At 36.2% G+C, this 21,867-nt stretch overlaps 2 protein-coding genes across 3 annotated transcripts; both read left to right on the top strand.

Moving 5' to 3' along the window:
* Window positions 1-1,077: 1,077 nt before the first annotated feature.
* Window positions 1,078-7,352, top strand: LOC105041960 (triacylglycerol lipase OBL1). Of its 2 annotated transcripts, XM_010919035.3 has the most exons (5): window positions 1,078-1,480; window positions 3,490-3,719; window positions 4,568-4,601; window positions 6,171-6,790; window positions 6,964-7,352. In XM_010919035.3, exons 1-5 carry the CDS (start codon window positions 1,144-1,146, stop codon window positions 7,240-7,242), a joined length of 1,500 nt encoding a protein of 499 aa, XP_010917337.1. In that variant the 5' UTR covers window positions 1,078-1,143; the 3' UTR covers window positions 7,243-7,352. The 2 variants fall into 2 exon arrangements, with proteins under 2 accessions (XP_010917337.1, XP_073110122.1); XM_073254021.1 differs by lacking the exon at window positions 3,490-3,719 and having other exon boundaries at window positions 6,133-6,790.
* Window positions 7,353-15,984: 8,632 nt separating this feature from the next.
* Window positions 15,985-21,432, top strand: LIP1 (lipase). The gene is given in 5 exon segments (NM_001317875.1): window positions 15,985-16,373; window positions 17,804-18,027; window positions 18,582-18,615; window positions 20,242-20,861; window positions 21,040-21,432. Coding segments are annotated over 5 exon segments (1,452 nt in total). The 5' UTR covers window positions 15,985-16,051; the 3' UTR covers window positions 21,292-21,432.
* The last annotated feature ends 435 nt before the right edge of the window (window positions 21,433-21,867 follow it).

The raw sequence follows: 21,867 nt of genomic DNA, 5'->3' as shown, positions 1-21,867 counted from the left end.
ACAAGTCTTTAACATCCCACGTCGAGTATATTGCAAAGCTGGTTTATTTTGTGTGCAGGATGAAGTACAATAAACGAGACGCTTTGCAATCCTAATGGATGCAATCATTTTCATACGTACTTTGGATAGCTTTGGTGAGGCAAGCATAGGTAGGTGGGATTTTTCTTTCTTTAATTTTAGTAAAGTTAGATGGTGTTGTTTACCATCTCAAGAGGATATTTGATTCGTGACCATAATTAAAATCAAAATGCATTGAAATAAGTGTTGAAATGATCATATCTTTCAAATCATTTGGTTTGTGATCGAAATCAAAATCAAAATAGAGATTTGAATTCTTAAGAACTTTAGGATTGGATTTTAGAGGGATTAGATCTTTTCTATTTTGCTCCAAAATTAGAATTGGATTAGAGCTCTCCTCAATCGAATAGTTAGAGTATAAGTCATCCATTTTCATTTCTCATTTCAGATCCCAAAATCTTTTAATCAAATACCTTCTAAATTTCATGGGACGTGATACATGCATAATATTAATAAATAAACAACTATATTCAACAACAATATTTATATAGCTTTTAAGTTGGATGGAGACAAACATTTATTACATGGTGACTTTAAGACCTCGTCACTAAAATTAAAATGGTCATGGTCCCGACCTGCACTTGTATTATTAATTCCTGCTCGCGCGAGGACTTGGGCCCATTCTCTTTCGTTTTTGTGTGGAAGACTTGGGGTCATTCTTCGGCCAAAGTCCTCCCAATACAGTTTCCTACCGCCCGTCTTGCACGTACACTGCTACCAATATTCCTGCACGCGTGAAGACTTGGGATCCTTTTTCCACCTAAAGTTCTCCCAAAAAATTTAATATTAATTGCATGTAGCTCGTGCATCTGTGCATGGCAGCTTCTCAGCAGCTTATCATCCAACCAACGCATGATATGTACCCTGACATCGTTATCTGACTAATTAAAACATACCATTACTTGGTTTTGCTGTACGTGTGGTGCAACTCATTAAAGCTAAGTTTCATCCGCTTTCTTCTCTATATAAAGTGCTCCAATATCCTCAGGGTTGCTGCACGTCTCCATCTTCTTTTATTTGTCAATACCATTCTTCCTTCCCTCTTATTTGTATTCCACTTCGCCAATGGCTTCTGAAACTTCTGAATCTTCTCGTGATGATGAGTGCATGAATGAGTACATGATATACCGGCATGAGAACATAAGTCTGCTCGATATACTAAGCCTTCTCATCTTCAGAAGACACCTGATCAATTATAAGTTTGTCGAGAGCAGCAGCTCAGTGGCTGGCAGGCTCGAGGGTGTGCCGACCGACTGGATCACCGCTCTGACATTTGTTCTTCAGAAGATATTATCGGAGACCAGAACGCCACTGAAGTGGATTGGACGAGTCATCGAGTTTTTGCTGAACTTGGTATCCCTTAATGGTGGAGTTCGAGGCTTAATTTGGAATATCATCACAGGTTTTCTCTCATTGGCTTGCTTATTGAATTGCTTTAAAGGCATCAAGATGCCTCTTTCGTATTGCTTAATCATAAAGAAAATAAAGGATCGATTCTCATATCCTTCATTTGATCAAAAAAAAAAAAAGATCCATCCTTCTTCTTCGTCGTTGCTGCCATCTTCTTTTCACTTTTTTGGTCCTTAGCTTTCTTTATTATTTTAATAAGACTTAGTCTCTCTCTTGCGTGCGGGGAAACGAGAAATTGTTAGATGGACGAGGTCCCGTGCCCCGGGGTTTAGAATGGTCCACTTGACTTGGTCCATCTAATTATTTCTCTTGTGGAAGGTCCATCATTTTACTTTTCATCCTAGAATAGCTCGCCACATTAGCTTTTTTTTACGTCTTTTTTCTTTTTTTATATTTTGGAGTATTTATGACGTATCTTAATCCATTTCCGCACGTTGAATGACACATCTTTAACACATATACATACATACATACAAAACAAAAAAAATATGTTATAAAAACATGTAAATGGAACATAACTTCCATCCGTATAGGACTGAAATTGGATCATATACAGATTGAATACCAGCATATCCATATTCATATTTATTTTATTTGAAGAATACAAATATGGATATAAATATTATTTAGATTCAAAAAAACTTCATATCCATGTTTGTTTTAAATAGATATTGATATAATTTGGATATTAAAAATATCGATATAATTATAAATTAATTTTAAATAATTAAATATTATTATATAAGATTATATGTAAATTTAAATATTCAAATATGGATCAGATAGTTGTCTATCCATATCAATATCCATTTTTTGTTGATGGATATAGATATAGATACAGATATTAGTTAGATCTTCAAATTTTTGTCCATATTCAGATTGATTCAGATACAAAAATAGATTCGCATGGACAATATCCATGCCACTTTTATCCTTAAATGAGTTTCTACAAGTGGCGGCCCTTCATTATTCCAGAAAAAAAAAGAGAAATTTTTCTTATCACTTGAGAAAGAAATTCATAAATGGTGGCACGCATGTACTATGAGTTGCTTTCCAATAAATTTGATCTAATTTCTAGTAGAGGTGTAAATGATTCGAGCCATTCGTGAGCTACTTGAGCCCGACTTGAGTTCAAGCTCGATTTGACTTGGTTATTATAGGCTCAAATAGTTCAAATAATTTTTCGAGTTAAGTTTAAATAGTAAGATATTCGACTCGAAAGCTCATGATTCTATTCGAATTTATATATTTTAATAATATTATTTTTATATATATATATATTATTAGCAGACTAAGTTTTAATTTTGAGCTCGAACTTAAACTTAAATATGGCTCGATTAATATTCAAGTTGAATCGATTTTAAATTTTATCTATTTTTTATCGAGCTAAACTCGAGCTTGAGATATTAAGGCTTGATCGATCTCGAGCTAAATTCGTCTGAATATTTTAAGTCGAGTCGAACTTGAGCTTCTAGCTACTTAACTCGGCTCAGCTAAATTGCACCCCTAATGTTCAGCATTCAGTGAAATAGAAGAACTAGAAAATATATATAAATAAATACTTACATTTGAAACCTAAATCCTGAAGAGAGAGAGAGAGAATCATCTCAAATAGTTAATTTCCCACAACTCTAATGACATAGCTCAAGCTAATACACTTTAATGTTTTTCCTATACATAGATTCTTATTATACTAGGGGGTCATATTTTGTATATTGTGCTGGTAAAAAGAGTGTATTTTACTCATCAAACTTGTCTTTTCTACATTTCTTTCTTCCTAAAATCTCTATATTTTATTTTCAATTTTATTCATCCAATCCTGTGTTGTTACATATTTTCGCTTGAATTATATGAAAAGAAAGGTCACCTTTCTAATGTATCCCTAACTTCTGATTCTCTAGTAGGTCGTGTCTTGTTTCTTAGTAATTGTTCCTCATAAAATATGCCAACCATCTAAAATAAACTTATAACCAAAAAGGAAATCCAATTCATATCCTGCAGTGTCTGTTGTAATCCCCACCCGTGGCACGGCTAACTTCCGATCAATCATCGCACACCTCGATGGACGAATTGATCTCCGCAAGAGTAATTCCTGGCTCCATTATCTCCCCTTAATGGATGCGCCAGCAGGGCTTGGTGAAATAGATCCCTTGGATCTCTCCATGATGGCTGCCAAGGTAGCTTATGAGAATTGTGAGTATATCAAGGATACAGTAACCAACCATTGGAAGGTAAGAAATATGAAACTCACCAAATCATCTATGATACATGTTCCTCTTTGCTTGGGTTGATGTTTTTATTAACCAAATCAATCAAGGGAATATTTGATTGAGGGAGTTAGGGCCCGGAATGAGAATGAAAATAGGAATGGATGACTCCTATTCCAACTGTTTGGTTGCGAGAATCTCATTCCAATTCCAACTCTGAGGTGACATGGGAATAGCCCAATCACCCTGGAACCCAATCTTATCTCTCCTCCAGGGCTTCAAATATCTATTCTAATTCTGATTGCTATTATGGTCATAAATCAAACGTTTGAGGGGGATATGGCTATTTAATTTCCATTCCAATCCATTCTGATGCTAATTCTAATTTTGATTCTGATTATGAATCAAATATCATCCAAGAGTAATGATTTTGAGTCGGCATAGGGATCATGATTTTGTTCTTTTCTGCCATCTTGCCCAAAAGAGAATGTATGGATCACACTGGGTAGCAACTTGATGCTTCTGTAGTGCTCCATAGGTCTAAAATCTGGCCTTCTATTCTCGTATTTGTTGTTGGTCAAACTCTATACATGGGAAATGAGCAGTAGACTCATGAATTCAGGTTCAATTTTTGAGCCTGCATGGGTATGAGCTTTGGTAAATTAATCTGGACTGGACCTGTGGAGAGCCGATTGAATTTGACTACAAGTGATCGAATTAAACTCAGCCAGATCGATCAAGCAAATGACTTGAATTTTAATGTAGATCTTGAATCAGAAACTAATTCTTATTGTCTTTATACTTGCAATTAATAAGCATTCACAATCAAATATATACTAGCTAACTCTGGTTTCGTTGTTGATTGGATGCAGATGCACTTTGTGGGGTACTACAGTTGCTGGAACAGTAAGTATCATTACTCTTCTTATTAAGCTTGACACATTTTCTCCAACTTCATTACCTACATTCAGAAATTAGAGTTGGACCAGAGACATCATAGTTTGGCAACAAAAAATTGCATTTCTTTTGGCAAAGGAAATTATGATTTATAGAAATTATTTGTCTTGAGCTGTTCTGTAGTCTATACCAAAACTATTAAGAGACCAAGGCCAAGTCTGGATAAAACTTTTCTGACCAAAACTTGAGGCTGGTGAAGTAACAAGCAAAACTTGGTCCGAGTCCAAACTATATCTCGTTAACGTAAATGATAGAAATAGAGACAGCTGCCGAAGGTTGATTGTAAACAAGTTTTCCCACCTGTAGAGACAATAATTGAGGTTCATGACAGGAATGAGCTCCATTTACAAAAAGCGAATGCACCAAACTAGATTTATATCTTGGCAAAACTTTAAAAGGAGCGCGAGGCCTAAAATTAGGTAGTCAAAGCGTGTCCAGCTGACGCAGCAAATCCACACTCATATGGAGAAGCATATTTGCCCAAATTCTATTTTTATTTATAGCCCAACATTTTCGCCTCTTTATTTTTTTTTTTTTTGGATGTAAAACATGTTGCTTGTTTTGCCATAAAAAAGCATCGTCTTTCTAATGTCCCCTAAATCTTGTTTTCACCTTGTCCAATCAAATTAAGAAAAAATTATAGAAACATCCCGTCAAATTTGGACAAGTTACACTCAAATCTTAAAGTATTATATTCTTTATCATTTATTTATTTATACATATCTTAAAATACTCCATCTTTTATCATTCATTTGTCTGCACAGATGTTAATTAAAATATTTCATTATTTGTCATCTATCCATCTATATGGATATCAAAATACTTTATTTTTTATCGTCTATCTCTCTATATAGAATTTAGAAGTTATTCTATTTTTGGTCATTCGTTCATTGGCATAAATCACAAAGTGTTCTATCCATACGAGTCCTTCCATCCATTCCAATTTCTATCAAAACAAGAGCTTCTTACTAAGTCAGTGGGAAGAACAATTTTGGAATCTGACAAAAGTTTAGTTTTCAGATGATGCTCATATGATAATATTTTGTAATAAAGATAGACGATTGGATCATATATAAATTTTGATCCTTTGGAATTTAAACGTAAATAGTTCAAACTTCTAGGAATGTCTCTATAATCTTATCTTAAACAAACAAATAAAAGAAACAGCAGAGCTCAATTATTTTTCGTCCTTGGAGCTGCCAATAGCTAAACAATATTTTCATGCGCTAGCTATATCCTTTGTTTTCTCCATTGCAATCTTTTGTTTTGCCCATGAAGAGCGTGATAAATAAGAATATAATCTAAGACTTGGACTAATGAAAGATTTGACTGATGAGAATCGTCCTTGGAGCTCCCAATAGCTAAACGTTATTTTGATGAGCTAGCTATATGCTTTGTTTTCTCCATTGCAATCTTTTGTTTTGTCCATGAAGAGCTTGATGACAAATAAGAATATAATCTGAGACTTGGACTAATGAAGGATTTGGCTGATGCAAATGACGCGACATAATCTTACAGAGTTCCTTCAAGACAAAGCGACCCAAGCCTTCATCTTTTGCAACAAGCCGCAGGAAGCCGACCTCATCGTCTTGGCCTTCCGTGGCACCGAGGCCTTCAACGCCCACGACTGGTCCACCGACGTCGACCTATCTTGGCTCTCAATGGGAAAATTGGGCAACGTCCACTTGGGTTTCTTAAAGGCTCTCGGTCTCCAAGATGAGACGGACTACCAAAAAGGCTTCCCAAAAGAGCTGAGTTGGAATGACCCTGGCAAACAGGTGGCATACTACGTTCTTAGGGATACACTAAGAACCTTGCTAAAGAAGCACAACAAAGCAAAGATACTTGTGACCGGGCATAGCTTGGGTGGAGCACTTGCTGCTATTTTCCCAGCTTTGTTAGCTATGCATGAGGAATACGATATTCTGGATTCTATATACGGTGTAATGACGTATGGGCAGCCCAGGGTTGGAGATGCTACCTTCAAAAAATACATGGAATCCATCCTGAGCAACAGATACTATCGGATGGTGTATCGGTATGATATCGTCCCTCGAATTCCATTCGATATGCCACCAGTGGCATTGTTCAAGCATTGTGGGACTTGCATCTACTACGACGGATGGTATGAAAGACAGGTAAAGCAGACCTTAGTCTTCTGTATTCCTTTTTTATTTATTTATTTTGGTAGTCTATAGGTATTCTTTAAACAGAAGGGAAGAAGGAAAAAAAAAAAAAAACTTAGTGCGACTAACTTATTTTGAAATTGTGACATGATTTTTTTTTATTATTGTTCTACGATGAGTAACAGGCTATGAATGACGATTCGCCGAACCCCAATTACTTTGATATAGAATATACAAGTTCGGTGTATTTGAATGCTTTGGGTGACCTCATCAAGGCTCTCCTCCTAGGGAGAACCCAAGGTAAGGACTTCAAAGAAGAGTTTTTCTCGATCCTCTTCAGGGCATCTTGGCTAATCTTGCCTGGTGTTGCATCTCATAGTCCCAGAGACTACGTCAACGGTGGAAGGCTTGCAAAGATAACCGGCAAAGACTCTTTGAGTAGTGGTTTGTTTCATCAAAAATGAGTAGTGGTCGTATGTATGTTTTGTATGTTATAATGTGCCAAAGACCCTAGAAATGGTAGGAACTTTAAGAACTTTTCCGAAGAAATTAAGCATTGCATGTGGAATGGCTACTTCGTCTTCTTTGTTTGTTCCCTTCTTTGATGACGTGCTTACGCTCAAAAGTCACTCAGCTGCCCTCCATCCTTCACGTTGCTACATTATGCGGCGCAATTCATGATACATACATATGAAAGAAGTGGTGACTAAAATTTTGATGACAAAGAATATTTCATCGTTAAAATATATTTTTGATAATAAAAATTAACTTTGTCATGCTACTAAAGTTAATAATTTATTTCATAACCAAATTATTTTTATCAGAAAATGACGTCACCTAATATTTGGCATCAAAATATGGATGGCTATTGAACAATATGCATCATGCATGTACGATACAACATATGCTTGCAGATTATTTTATTTCATGGCCATTCATCTCATGGTAACGGCTTTACAGTGTTTTGTATACGGGGCAGAGAATTTATGCTCTTTTGAGCTATATTTTTTAGGTTACCAAAGCATTTTTATTCGGCACTTGTTCCATGCGAGTGGCAAAGTGTGGTAGAATATTATTTAAGCAATGCAATATTCATGCGGCTGTCATCCAAATTAACTTTTGTATAAATTCCAACTTTCTAGGAAACTTTGGTCTATAATTAAAGGAAACTTGATGGGATGTCAGCTAGGTTGGCTCAATTGCTCACTTTCCACTCTGGACTTGGAAATGTCCAAGAAAAAAATGATAAGATAAGAAGAAGACATTTGGGGCCTAAATCGTCTGGCGTTGAGCATCCACATCAATTGAATCAGATGGACACTTCTCAGCCAGAACTGTAGACAGACAAGGTCCCACTGGACCGTTTTACGTATCTGGCCCACTCCAGCCCCATGGCTTTGGGGCAGGCTCGGCCCAAGGTTCAAGGCCCAGTGGGCTGGGCTTGGCTGGAAAAGAAACCTAGTTCTTAAATGCACCGCAATTGGACCCGCGGATTTAAGCTAGGCTCAGGGGCAGCGTCGCCAAAGACCTCGGCAGGTACCCGTCTCTAATATTTCTATCAATTAGTTTGTACTTGGAGTAAATTTTGCTTGTTAACCAGGCTCAACAAGAAGGTGTAAGTTTTAGAGAAATTCTAAAGGAACCCAACTTGTTAAATAAGAATTTCTCTGCCAAATTATATGAAAGTTTCTTTCAAACCCTTTCTCTAGGGTCCACTTCCTCATGCTTCAGAAGTCCCCCCAGGCCCAACACACATCAAGGCAAAAATGGGGGGGAAAAAAGAGGCTTTTCTTGTTCTCTTTGCTTAATCGGCTCCATGGCCACCTATGTTGAAGGTCATGTGTAAAGTTTAACTCACATCAAGTAATGTAAGAACTAAGGATTGATATGCATGGTTGTTCTCAACTTAACAGCTTAAGTTTTTGGGTTATGTTGGCTTTCAACATTAATATCAGGGCCTCTTGCGTCAGACTCTCTATCTCCTTGCAAGTGGTATCCGAGCTTATAACAAACATAGTCATTAACAAGAAGACCTATCTCAGTTATTTGTAATTGTAACTCCATTAATAAATTAAAAAATTTGGCTACATATTAGTAAGTTGTTGTTGTAGTCCAAATTTATGGCATTAAATATAACTACCCATATTGTTTCCCTATTGGTTAGGTGCCCAAGGCAAACGTGCGATTGCACTCACATTAGCCATTCCTATCCCATGTTAAATACTTCAAGACTTCTTTTATCTTTAGATTTGTAAAAGTGCTATGTGGTTGAAGATTTGAAGGTTCAAGGATAAGTTCAGGAAAAAGGTGAAATAATAAGAGATAGAATGGACGTGAGGGGAGTAAACAAGGGGTTAAAGTTTACATCAAAAATATTATTTCAACTTGTAGATAAAATAATATTAACTCAATTAAGTTATTCTGCGGGTGCTGACCAACTATTTTTAACTAATATAAAAAAGGGACTATGTTAAGGGTGTTAGCTCAATTACCTACTACTATATATCCCTTAGATAATCCATAATCAAATGCTACCCAAGAGACTGTATTTGTCTGGTAAATGCTAGCAAAGAGATAATAAAATGATATAAGTTACATATGAAGTTATATATTTAACAATCTAAATAGTAGCACTCCAAAAGGATCCTTAACATTAGTTTTTTTTTTCCCCACAATTGCACTTCCATTTTTTTTTTTTGCCTTTTTCCACCATGACAATGGGTTTTGATTTTTTTTCTTTTTTGGTTCAAAGGGATTAAAGATCAAAATCAAAAATACACGACACGAAGGGCATTAGCCATGATCACGTGATTCAATTCTATGGAAAAATGATTTGTTCTCATAGCTGCTGCTTGGTTTATGCAAGCCTCCTCTGTGAGGTGATCAGCTATCTAGTTACCTTCTCTAAGGATATGGTCACAAGAAAATTGAAGTAATCAAGATGTCATAACTCTTATACTCTTGATGGTTAGGTGTGAAGAAGGATTTTTGCCATCAACTTCTAGCAACTACATATAGGTTTTGATTGACTCACCAAGTCCTAATCTAAGTGTACTTGGATGCTTTTAGTGATCTCTTCAATTCTCTTCTACTTTTAAGGTGTGGACAGGTTGATCATGTCAATCCATCCAGTTAATCTACAAGTTTGTGTAGATCAAGTCGGCTCCAAATTCATAAATCCCAAAAACCTATGCGATTGGCGGACCAAGGTTGGTCAACTTGCAACTTGCCAAGCACTCCCATGTTTCTTTTCTTTGTCTGCGTCCCTCAAGGCTATCCACTAAAACACCCACTGGGGGACACTGCTGCCACTGAATGCCCATCTTCGCGCGCTCTGGCACCATCTCAACGATATATTGTTCTCCTACCTTCTCCTCTCTGGTTGTTGTACGTCCACGAGTGGATGTTTCTTTAGAAAGATAACATGCAAGAATGTTGTATATTATAACGCCGAGCAAGACTCATGCAAGAGCTAATCAAAAGATTAGTTTTAGCGATGCACAATGCCCGCGGAGACAACTTGTGGTTGCCGATGACGGTTGGCATCTGCCTAATTTTTTTAGGAGTTCAAGTTACGCTGACAAGTATTGTCCTCATACAAGGGGATTGATGTTACACGCCGGTTTGCAAGCCTAACGTGCAAATGAGTCAAGTCGTTCGTGAGCTATTCGAGTTCGACTCAAATCTAAATTCAAATTAATTCAATGATTATCGAGCTAGAGTTCAGTTCGAGTAGTTCAAATAATTTTTCGAATCGTGTTCGAGTAGTAAGATATTTCGATTTGAAAACTCACGAAGCTACTTAAATTTATATATATTTTTAATAATATTATTTTTATTTATAATATATATTAATATTTATATTATTAATAGATTAAGGGATGATTTCGAATTCGAATTCGAATTCGAATTCGAATTCGAGTATGGTTCGATTAATATTCGAATGATCCATTTAAATTTTAATTTCTCCCGCAACTGTGAATTGTGATTTATAAAATTTCAACCGCGTGATCGATACATGACCACCCGGATCTTTCTGTAATTTGTCGTCTCATTTTATTTTTTTTTAATTTTAAAATCTAAATTCTCATCGTCTCACCCTCTATTGCCTCCCTCTTACATGCCGATGGGTCGAAATTTATTAGTTCCTCCGTACCATCGCCTTCATAACCATTTATTTTCATCGATTATTCGCATCAGTAGTTGCTGCCATTGTTGATCGCCGGAAGGAGCTCGATTAGCTCCATCTACGGTGATCCATCCAAACCATCCACACGCGCGCACCCAAAAAAAAAATTGTGGATCTTGGCTAACGTACCTTTTCTGCCGGTGCATCTCGCAGTCCTGGAGACCATGCCGTCAGTGGAAGGCTTGCCAAGTTCTACAAGTTGTGGTTGCTTCGTCGTTACATGGATCATGGAGGGGACCCGGCATGCAGCGCTTGTCCAACTTTTTATTACGAAATTATTGAACACCAAAAAAAAAAAAAACTTTATTGAGAGAAGACAAATTCATTTATGGATAGCCTAGCTGGCCAGACTGGCCCCCTCGTGGATGTTTTGTCCTTTTTATTTGGCGTTGGGTCCTTGAAGTCTTTCAACCAGTCGATTATATCGAACACTTCCCTTGTGTTTGCTATTTAATATAGATGGGGACAAAGCAAATAGGCCCAGCCTTTTATATTTATTTTTTTGTTACAATTCATGCCTGCATTCCATGTGAGTATTTATGCTACTTAACATCAATCAATCAATGCAATCATGAAGCTTTTCACCAAGTTAAGGTGCATGAAAATTTAATTTTTAATTCCTTTGCTCCAACAATTAAAGCAAACTTGATGTGATGCACGGTTGGGTGGTAGCCGTGGATAAATCTTCCACATTCGACTCCCCTACCTGCGACGGGACGAGGAGAGAAGAAACAAAAATAAAGAGGAGACCGCAAATCCGAGTGGCCGGCGTTGGTTTCCAACTGCCGACGCGGCCAAGAGGAGAGAAAACAAGGAGCAAGTCAATAGGGCACATTTTAATCCCTTATGCGTATATACTCACGACTCTTCGATAATAACACACTAATTCCATGTGAACGTGTGATTTTACCTGTTTTCTCTTCATTCTTGAGGGGGCACCCATGATTACTTCAAAGAACGACTGAAGAAAAACTAAGGTCATAAATTGATGGATTATGGCCACAAGTTACATTCTTATGACCAGGTCAAGACAAGGGAAAACAAAGAGCAAGTCAGTAGGACACATTTTTATCCCTTCTGCACACATGCAATGTACCGCCGCTTTTTGATAATAATACTAATTCCACGTGAGTATGTGATTTTATTTGTTTTCTCTTTATTCTTCAGGGGACATCCATGATTATTTCCAAAAATGACTTGAGAAGATATGATGAGGTCATCATAACTTGGTGCAACATGTCCAAGAGTTCTCCGAATAAAAGAAGGGCACACTGCTTGTTTAATTAACATATTGTTATCTTATTTTTCAAACTTTGGATCTTCTTTAGTTTTTCATTTGTCCGATCCATTTAAAGGGTATTTGTTTGAAGGGAGTGCAGGCTTTGAATAAGACTGAATGACTTCAATTCCAGTCATTTGGTTGAAGGAATTTCATTTTGATTCTGAATTTGGAGGTTATGTGTGCTGCAAAAGGTTCAACCTTCGCATTGTGAAGTATTTGCCTAATCTTTTCTCTAAAAAGGTGCATTAAACCATACATGATGGTAAATTCTATGTTCTTCAAATTCCATATTCTCCATGTACTGCACCAAATTAAAGTTTCCTTTACGCATCAAACACATATCCTTGTCTTCTAATGGAGGAGGGGAAAAAAATTGGCTGGTGAGCGTGACCACAAACGTCTCTTGGATGCAAAAAGGTGATTATATTCTAATTATTGCACTCGAATGTCCCCACAAGGATATGAGAAGAATGCATTGCCCCATGAATAATTTAATGTCACGATAAATTAGTGGGTCCATATGAAACATGTGTGGAAAGTGTCTATAACCATCCATTGGCTATTTGATTTCCTTTGAAGCTCTCTCCATTAGCCAATTGGATGTTGTACATATTACGAGTGCAAACAAGTCAAGTTACTTGCGAGTTACTTAAGTTCGACTTGACTCAATTATTATTAAGCTCGAGTAGTTCGAATAGTTTTCGAGTCGAACTAGAGTGATAAGATACTCAGCTCCAAGACTCATAAATTTATATATATATTTAATAATATTTTTTTTTATCATATATATATAGTAAGCTAAGGTTAGAATTCGAGCTCGAATATGGTTTGGTTGATATTTGAATTAAGTCGAGTCGCTCTTGAGTATTATCTTTTTCTTATTAAGTCAATCCTAAGCTTGGTATATTAAGGATCGATCGATTTAAGTCAAGTTTCAAATCTGAGTACTTTGAATCGAATCAAGCTCGAGCTTCTAGCTACTCGACTTAGATTGGCTCGGTTGCACCCCTAGTACATATTGCGTAATTAAGTGTACATCTAGCCCACAATGTCCTTCTATATACATGGCAATAGGTGTGTGACACCCACAAAATTTGTTACTTCATCATAAGGCTACAAATGGGTCAGGTTGACTCGTGATCCGACCCGACCCGACTTATGGAGATTCGATCCGAACTGTTCAAAAGGGCTTACGGATTTGGGTCAGATTTTAAAATTAGATCCATTCTATTTTTTGGATTGGATTTGGATTTATTGAATTTTGATCCAATCTGATCCGATTCGATCTATTTAAATTTTTGAATTTATATGGATCTTATGCTCAATGACTTGATCCAATCCAAACTCGTTATATGATTCGAATTCATTATATGTTAGCATGGGCTGAGCACAAATTACAGCGGGTTGCCTATCTATACAATATTATCTTCTTCCCTTTCTACTTTCACAATTGAGTGGCATTCACTCACGTTCAAGCTGATGGAGTCTCCAACAAATATTATCTTTTTTCTTATCCACTTCCACGAGAAATTCTTCGCATCAAACCTGCACAACATTTCTAACTTAAGAAATTTAGAGGATCAGTAGAAAATAGATATTTCACTTTTAGTTGTATCCGATGACTAAACTTGGAAGCTCACATCCATTTGGCTTCTATATGTACATGAGATACATCTTGGTAGCTTCCTTTGAATGTAATTGTCATATATTGATGACTACTCCAAAAATCATTATACGCTGCGATCGTCATTATTAGGTGGTAAACTTGTGAAATCAACCTCAACTCTACTTATAAAAATCGATTGAATAGGTATAGCTATTGTTTGTTCATTAATTTGATCCACGATCCAATCTAGACTCGATCTGGATCCAAACCAAATCTATATTTTATGAATTAGGGCCGGCTTATATATGGATCCGACTTGATCCGAAGACCCATTAGGTCAAAAAATTTGAGCAAGGATCTGACCTGATCTTTTTTTGGGCTAGGTCTAGATCCAATATCAAGATCCGATTAAAGAATCAAATCGAGCCGAGGTCACTCATGATCCGATCCGACCTGATCCATTTGCACCCCTACTTCATCGATCCTATGGGTATAGTGGTCTTGTCACATCTTATCACATCAACTTCGTCATTGGCTTGGTGACCAAAGCAGAAAACAAAAATCATATAAAGTGGGCACTAGAGAAAGGAATATGGGGTGAGCTTTCGATTTTGCCATATTTATTTTAATACTCATCTTAAAGAAGAAATCTAAAAGTCAAAAAAAACTCTTACTCTCAAAGTTTAGTCCAGTGATTAAACTAAAAACATGCATTCTTTTACTTCTTTATTTTCAGAATACAGTTTTTATCAATATATTCTACATGGCAAAATAATACATGCTAAGTAAATTAGTCGTCTAGTATATCAATATATTCATTTAGATAAATCGATATATAGTTTCTAGAATATGTGTTCACCAACATATGATACATAACGAGATAATACATACTTAACAAATTAGTCATCTAGCACGACACAAAATTTTCAGAATATCATATTCCTCAACACACCCTATATAGTTAGATGATATATACTTATCGACTTCTTGATACACATTGCAAGTTTTTTTAATACATACCTAGTAGTGATCTAAGACGTATTTTTAGATAAAAAGCGATACTATATATCAATTTATCTGAAGGTGTGTATTGGATTATTGTTGAGTGTATATCAAAGAAACTTGTAGCATATATCAAAAAATTGATAAGTATGTATTACTTGACTATATAGTATGTACTGATCAATATAATATTCTGAAAACTATACATCAGTTTATTTGAAGATGTCTATTCGATTATTAGATGACTATTTGCAAAGTGTATATCATATAATCATATATATATATATATATATATATATATATATATATATATATATATATATATATATATATATATATATATATATATATATATATATATATATATATATATATATATATAGTATATATCGATAAATATCATATTCTAAAAGTTATGTATCAATTTATCTACATATGTGTGTTAGCTTACTGGATGATAAAATAATTTGCTTGGTGTATATTATTTACCTATATAATATGTATCACTTTAGAAATAATAATTAAAAAAAAAGATAACACATGCAATTTTCTTTCTTTCTTTATTTATTTTTTATTATGGGATTGACAATTCCGTTAGGAGAAATCCCTAACTTTTAAACTTCTATTTTAAGATGGACATTAGAAAAAAATATGGTAAAATAAAAAATCTTCTATATTTCTTTCTCTAATTTCTGCTCCATGTGACTTTTGTTCCTCAAATTTCATTTCTTTGCCAAGATCTGAAATTAGGTACATAACCCAGTCTAACATGGACTTTGGGCCTTGCATTTCATTTTATAAAAGTTCAAATATCTGCTTCAAGTGATGAGAGGATAAGGAGCCTGAGGTGGTCCTGAACTAATATTAATTGCCTTAAAAAATGACTTCTGAGTTGGTTCATCATCCAACCGACGCATGATATGTACCCTGGCATCATTATATGACTAATTAAAAGATACCCATTGCTAAATTTCGGTTTACCTGAAAAAAGAAAAAAAATGCCATTACCTGCTTTAATTTGCTTTGTGGGGGCCAGCTAATTAAACGAGTGACACGCTATATATTAGGTACGTCTCGCTAGCTTTCTTCTCTCTATATAAAGTGCTCCAACTTCCTTAGGGTTGCTGCACCTCACCTTGTTCTTCTTTTCTCTGTCAAAACCCTTCTTCCTTTTTATCCAATCCAACTTTGCCTATGGATTCTAAAACTTCTGAAGCTTCTTGTGATGATTACATGATATACCGGCATGAGAACATTAGTCTGCTCGATCTACTAAGTCTTCTCATCTTTAGAAGACATCTGATCCATTATAACTTTGTCGAGAGCAGCAGCTCGGTGGCCGGTAGTCTCGAGGGTGTCCTGACCGACAGGATCACTGCCCTGACATGTGTTCTTCAAAAGATATTATACATGATCAGAACGCCACTGAAGTGGATTGGGCACATAGTTGAGTTTTTGCTGAACTTGATATGCCTTAATGGAGGAGTACGAGGCTTAATCTGGAATGTTATCACAGGTTTTCTCTTATTGACTTGCTTATTGAATTGCTTTAGGACCAAGGTGCATCTTTCATCTTGCTTATAGCTATAATGAAAATAAAGGATGGGTTCTCATCCCTTACCATTTAATCAAAATGTATCTTTCTTCTTTCTTATCAGCATCATCTTCTTTTCAGTTTTTTCAATGCTAGCTGATCAAGTCTTTAGTTTTTTTAAGAACTTGGATTCAAAGTTGTGTAAGACTTATTAGTCTCTCTCTCTCCCCAACGTGAGAAACGGGAAATTTTTTTTGAGGAAGATGGCACGTGAGAAACGGGAAATTATTAGATGGACCAGATCCCATGTACCTGCCCCGGGATTTTGACCGGTCAACTGGACCTGGTCATCTAATAATTTCTCCCGAGAAACGGGGCAGAAGGTCCATCTTTTTACTTCTTGTTCCAGAACGGTTTGTAACTATAAAATAATCTTTTTCTACCAAAAAAAAAGAAAAAAAAAAAAAAAAACTACAAAATAATCTTTCATGTATATAATTAACTACGTACCTACTTCTTTTTACTTTTTATTTTTGGGAGCATTTACCACGTATCTTAATCCATTTCCGCATGTTGAATGACCCATCTTTTTTACATATGCATACATATGAAACTAAAAAAGCATGTTAAAAATACATGTACTAGATGAAAACATATATGTAACTTCAGTCCTTATGGATCAATGACATCGTGCAGGTGGTGGCCCCTCATTATTCTTGAAAAAAAATAATAAAAATACTTTTCTCATTACTTGGGGAAGATATTCATAAATTGGGACAAGCATATGCCTATGAGTTGCTTTCTAATAAATTTGGTCTAATTTTCAGCAGTCACTATAATATAGAGGAACTAGAAAATACATGCATGTAAATGAATACTCATACTTGAAATCCAAATCATAAAAAAAAAAATCATCCAAAGTTGTTAATTTTCCATGACTCCAATCACATAGCTCAAGCTAATGCTATACTATTTTTCCTATATATGATGTTTCATTATCCCACGAGCTCTTGTTTTATATGCCAACATTATGGCCAGTGCAAACGGTGTGATTCACTCATCAAACTTTTTAATAACACATATTATTGTACCTTGGTGGCCGTCAAGAGCTTACCACTAAAACTAGGGATCCAAATTATGTGTCGCTCATCAACTTCTCTTTTCTACATTTTGTTTCTTGCTAAAAAGTCTCAATGTTTCATTGTTTTGTTGATCCAATCATGTGTTTCATGCTTGCTTTTACTTAAATTATATGACAATAAAGGTCACTTCTCTGACATATCCCTCAATTCCGACTTTCTAGTACGTCTTATGTTGGGTTTCTGAGTAAATATTGTTCTTCATGAAATATGCCAAATTAACGTCTAAAACGACCTCTTAATAAAAGGAATTAACCAATCAATACCCTGCAGTGTCCGTTGTGATCCCCAGGCGTGGAGCAGCTCACTTCCGGTCGTTGATCGCACACATCGATGCACGACTTGATCTCCGCAAGAGCGATTCCATCCATCACATCCACTTGGATAAGCTAACATGTCTTGGCGAAACAGATCCCTTGGATCTCGCCATGATGGCTGCCAAATTAGCCTACGAGAATGGTGAGTATATCAAGGATGCAGTGACCAACCATTGGAAGGTAAGAAATATGAAACTCAAAGGCTCACCAAATCATCTGTGATACATGTTCTTTTCCACTAGGGTTCATATTTTTGTCAGTCAAATCAATCAAGAATGGCAGTTTGGAGTTGGGAGAGGGGTCATGACTTTGTTCTTTTCTGCCAACTTGCATGAGAAAAATATGACGTGCATTTAGGGTGGGCCGGTGGGCAGTTGGATTAAGTTCATATGGGGTAGTGCTACACAGATCTAAAATTTGGCCTTCTATGCTCCATATTTGTTATTGCCCAAATTCCATGTGCCAGTGAATTCAGGTTCAATTTTTGAGCCAGCACGGGTATAAGCTTTAGTAAATTAATTTGGACCTGACCCAATGAGAGCCGATTGAATTTGCTCGGAAGTGATCAAAATAAGCTCAAAACTCGACCGGATCGATCGAGCAAATGAGTTGGGTTTAATGCATGCAGATCTTGAATCAGAAACTAATTCTTATTGTCTTTATAGTCGTTGTTACAAGGATTTGTTATCAAATATAAACAGGCTAACTCTGGTTTTGATATTCATTGGATGCAGATGCACTTTGTGGGGTTCTACAGCTGCTGGAACGGTAAGCATCATTCTTCTTATTAAGCTTGGCAAATCTTCTCCTGCTTCGAAACCTATACTTAGAAATTAGAGTTGGACCAAAGACCCCATGATCTGGCAAAAAAAAAGAATGGCATTTCTTTTGGCATATAAAATTATAATATTTTATAGAAATTGTTTGTCTTGGTTGTCTATACTGGAGCTATCCTTCCTTGACGTTTCCAAGCGTGGCCATGGGGCTGTTGAGAGAACAAGACCAAGTCTGGATCGACAAAACTTTTCTGACCAAAACTTGAGCCTGGTTACTGCTCACAATCATGAGCGTCGTTCATAAGCAAAACTTAGTCCGAGTCCAAACTATATCTGGTTTATGTAAATGATAGAAATAGAGAGGGTTGGTTGGGAACAAGTTTTCCCAGCTGTAGAGACAATAATATTTGAGGTTCATAAGAGAGATGAGCTCCATTATTTACAAATAGTATCTGCAGCAAACCAGACTCACATCCGGCAAAACTTGACAGAGAGCACGAGGCCTAGAATTAGGCCGTCAGAGCGTGTCAAGCTGACGCAGCAAATCAACGCTCAAATTCTATCTTTATTTATAGCCCAACATTTTGTCTCAATTTTTTTGGATGTAAAAACATTTTGCCTGTTTTATCATATAAAAAAGCATTGTACTCTCCTAATATCCTCTAAATCTTGTTTTTCACTTTGTCCAATTAAACAAAAAAAAATTATGGAGACATCCTTTCAAAATCGGGCAAGTTACACTTACACTTCAAAAATTCAAAAAATTTTAATTGATTACAAAAATATTATTTTCATCACAATATGGTCCAATCGTCTATCTATATTCTAATATTATTAACAGAATAAAAAAAATCCAAAGATATTTTTGATTTAAGGAGTCTGAATCATGACCTTCATATGATTTCAAACGCTTCATTCTCTATCATCCATTTGTATGTATAGATATCAAAATACTCTATTTTCTATCATCCATCTGTTTGTACCAATCTTAAAATACTCAATTTTTTATCATTCATCTATCTGTATAAATTTCAAAGCACTCCGTCATTTATCATTCATCTACTTACACATATCTCAAAATATTCCATTCATCGTCATCCATCCATCTATATAAATCTTAGAATAATCTATTTTTTATCATTCGTCCACCGGCATAAATGTCAAAGTGCTAGATTCATACAAGTCCCCTCCCGCTCTATTTTTATTTTCGTCAAAATAAAAACCCCTTGCTAAGTTAGTGGGAAGAGTAGTTTTAAATTTAATAATTAAATATTTTTTTATATGATAATATTTTATGATGGAAATAAATGATCAGATCATATGATAGGGTTTAAAATTTTGATGATTAATTAATATTTTAAAATTTTAAAATTTAAATATAAATAATTTAAATTTTCGTAAATGCCTTTATATTTTTATCAGAAAAACAAAAGGAAAGCGGACCTCAATTATTTTTTCCGTCCTTGGAGCGAAACGTAATTTTCATGCTCTATTGTTTGTTTCTCCTTGGCAATCGCTTGTTGTGTCTTAATGAAGCGCTGGACACATGAGAACATAATGTAGGACTTGAAGTGATGAAAGATTTGACTGATGAGAATGACGTGACATAATCTTACAGAGTTCCTTCAAGATAAAACGACCCAAGCCTTCATATTATGCGACAAGACCGAGGACGCCGACCTAATCGTCCTGGCCTTCCGTGGCACCGAGCCCTTTAACGCCCAGGACTGGTCCACCGATGTCGACCTTTCTTGGCTCTGCATGGGAAAATTGGGCGGCGTCCATTTGGGTTTCTTAAAGGCTCTTGGCCTGCAACATGAGATGGACCGCAAGAAAGGCTTCCCAAAGGAGCTGAGTAGGAATGACCCTGGCAAACCGGTGGCATACTACGTGCTGAGGGATACACTGAGAACGTTGCTAAAGAAGCACAACAATGCAAAGATACTGGTGACCGGACATAGCTTGGGTGGAGCACTTGCTGCTATTTTCCCAGCTTTGTTAGCTATGCATGAGGAATACGATATCCTGGATTCCATATACGGTGTAATGACGTATGGGCAGCCCAGGGTTGGAGATGCTACCTTCAAAAAATACGTAGAATCCATCCTGAGCAAAAGGTACTATCGGATGGTGTATCGCTATGATATCGTCCCTCGAGTTCCATTCGATATGCCACCAGTGGCAATGTTCAAGCATTGTGGGACTTGCATCTACTACGACGGATGGTATGAGAGACAGGTAATTAAACCAGACCTTAGTCTTCTGTGTTCCTTTTTATTTATTTAGTTATTTATTTGGTGGTCGTCTATGGATATTCTCTAAATAGAAGGGAAGAAAAAAGGAAAATCCTTATTGCCACTAAATTATTTTGAAATTGTAACATCATCTTTTTATTCTTTTCCACCATGACTAACAGGCTATGAATGAGGATTCGCCGAATCCCAACTACTTTGATGTAAAATATACAATTCCGGTGTATTTGAATGCTTTGGGTGACCTCATGAAGGCTCTGCTCCTAGGGAGAACCCAAGGCAAGGACTTCAAAGAAGAGTTTTTGTCGATCCTCTACAGGGCATCTGGGCTAATCTTGCCTGGGGTTGCATCTCATAGTCCTAGAGACTACGTCAACGGTGGAAGGCTTGCGAAGATAACCGGCAAATACTCTTGATGAGTAGTGGTTTATTTCATCAAAAATAAGTAGCGGTTATAACTATGTATGTTTTGAATGTTACAATATGCAGAAGAACCTACGAGTAGTAGGAAAGTTTAAGAACTTTTCCGAATAAATTAAGAACTGGATTTGGAACGGCTACTCTACCTTCTTTGTCTATGCTTTCTTCACTTCTTTGGTGACGTGCGCCTGCACTCAAAAGTCACTCAGCTCTCCTCCACCATTCGCGTTGCTGCACTGTGGCCCAATTCATGATGCATGCCAAAGAAGAAACGAGAATACAATGCTACAGCTAAGTGAATTTTTGAGCTCAACCAGGATCTCATCGTAGGGTGCCATACGTGCATTTCTGAATGACCGTCGTCAGGAGATAGATAGCTATCGAACAACATACGTCATGTATGACATAGCATATACTAGCAGATTGTTTTGTTTGATGGGTTTATGGTGTTTTGGATGCATGGCGGAGAGCTCCTGTGAGCTATATTTTGTGGATTGCTATAGCATTTTTATTCAAATTAAGCAATGCAATTGTGAGGCCGTCATGCAAATTAATTTTGTATAAATTAAAAC

The sequence above is a fragment of the Elaeis guineensis genome, chromosome 3 (assembly GCF_000442705.2).
Source record: "Elaeis guineensis isolate ETL-2024a chromosome 3, EG11, whole genome shotgun sequence".
NCBI classification, from domain to species: domain Eukaryota; kingdom Viridiplantae; phylum Streptophyta; class Magnoliopsida; order Arecales; family Arecaceae; genus Elaeis; species Elaeis guineensis.
Note: the sequence above shows the minus strand (reverse complement) of the source record. Positions and strands in the feature narration are given on the sequence as shown.

Coding starts and splice junctions, on each gene's coding strand:
- LOC105041960 (XM_010919035.3), top strand. CDS start 1,144: ATGGCTTCTGAAACTTCTGAATCTTCTCGTGATGATGAGTGCATGAAT. Junction 1,481..3,489: donor AATTTGGAATATCATCACAG/GTTTTCTCTCAT, acceptor CATATCCTGCAG/TGTCTGTTGTAATCCCCACC. Junction 3,720..4,567: donor CAGTAACCAACCATTGGAAG/GTAAGAAATATG, acceptor GATTGGATGCAG/ATGCACTTTGTGGGGTACTA.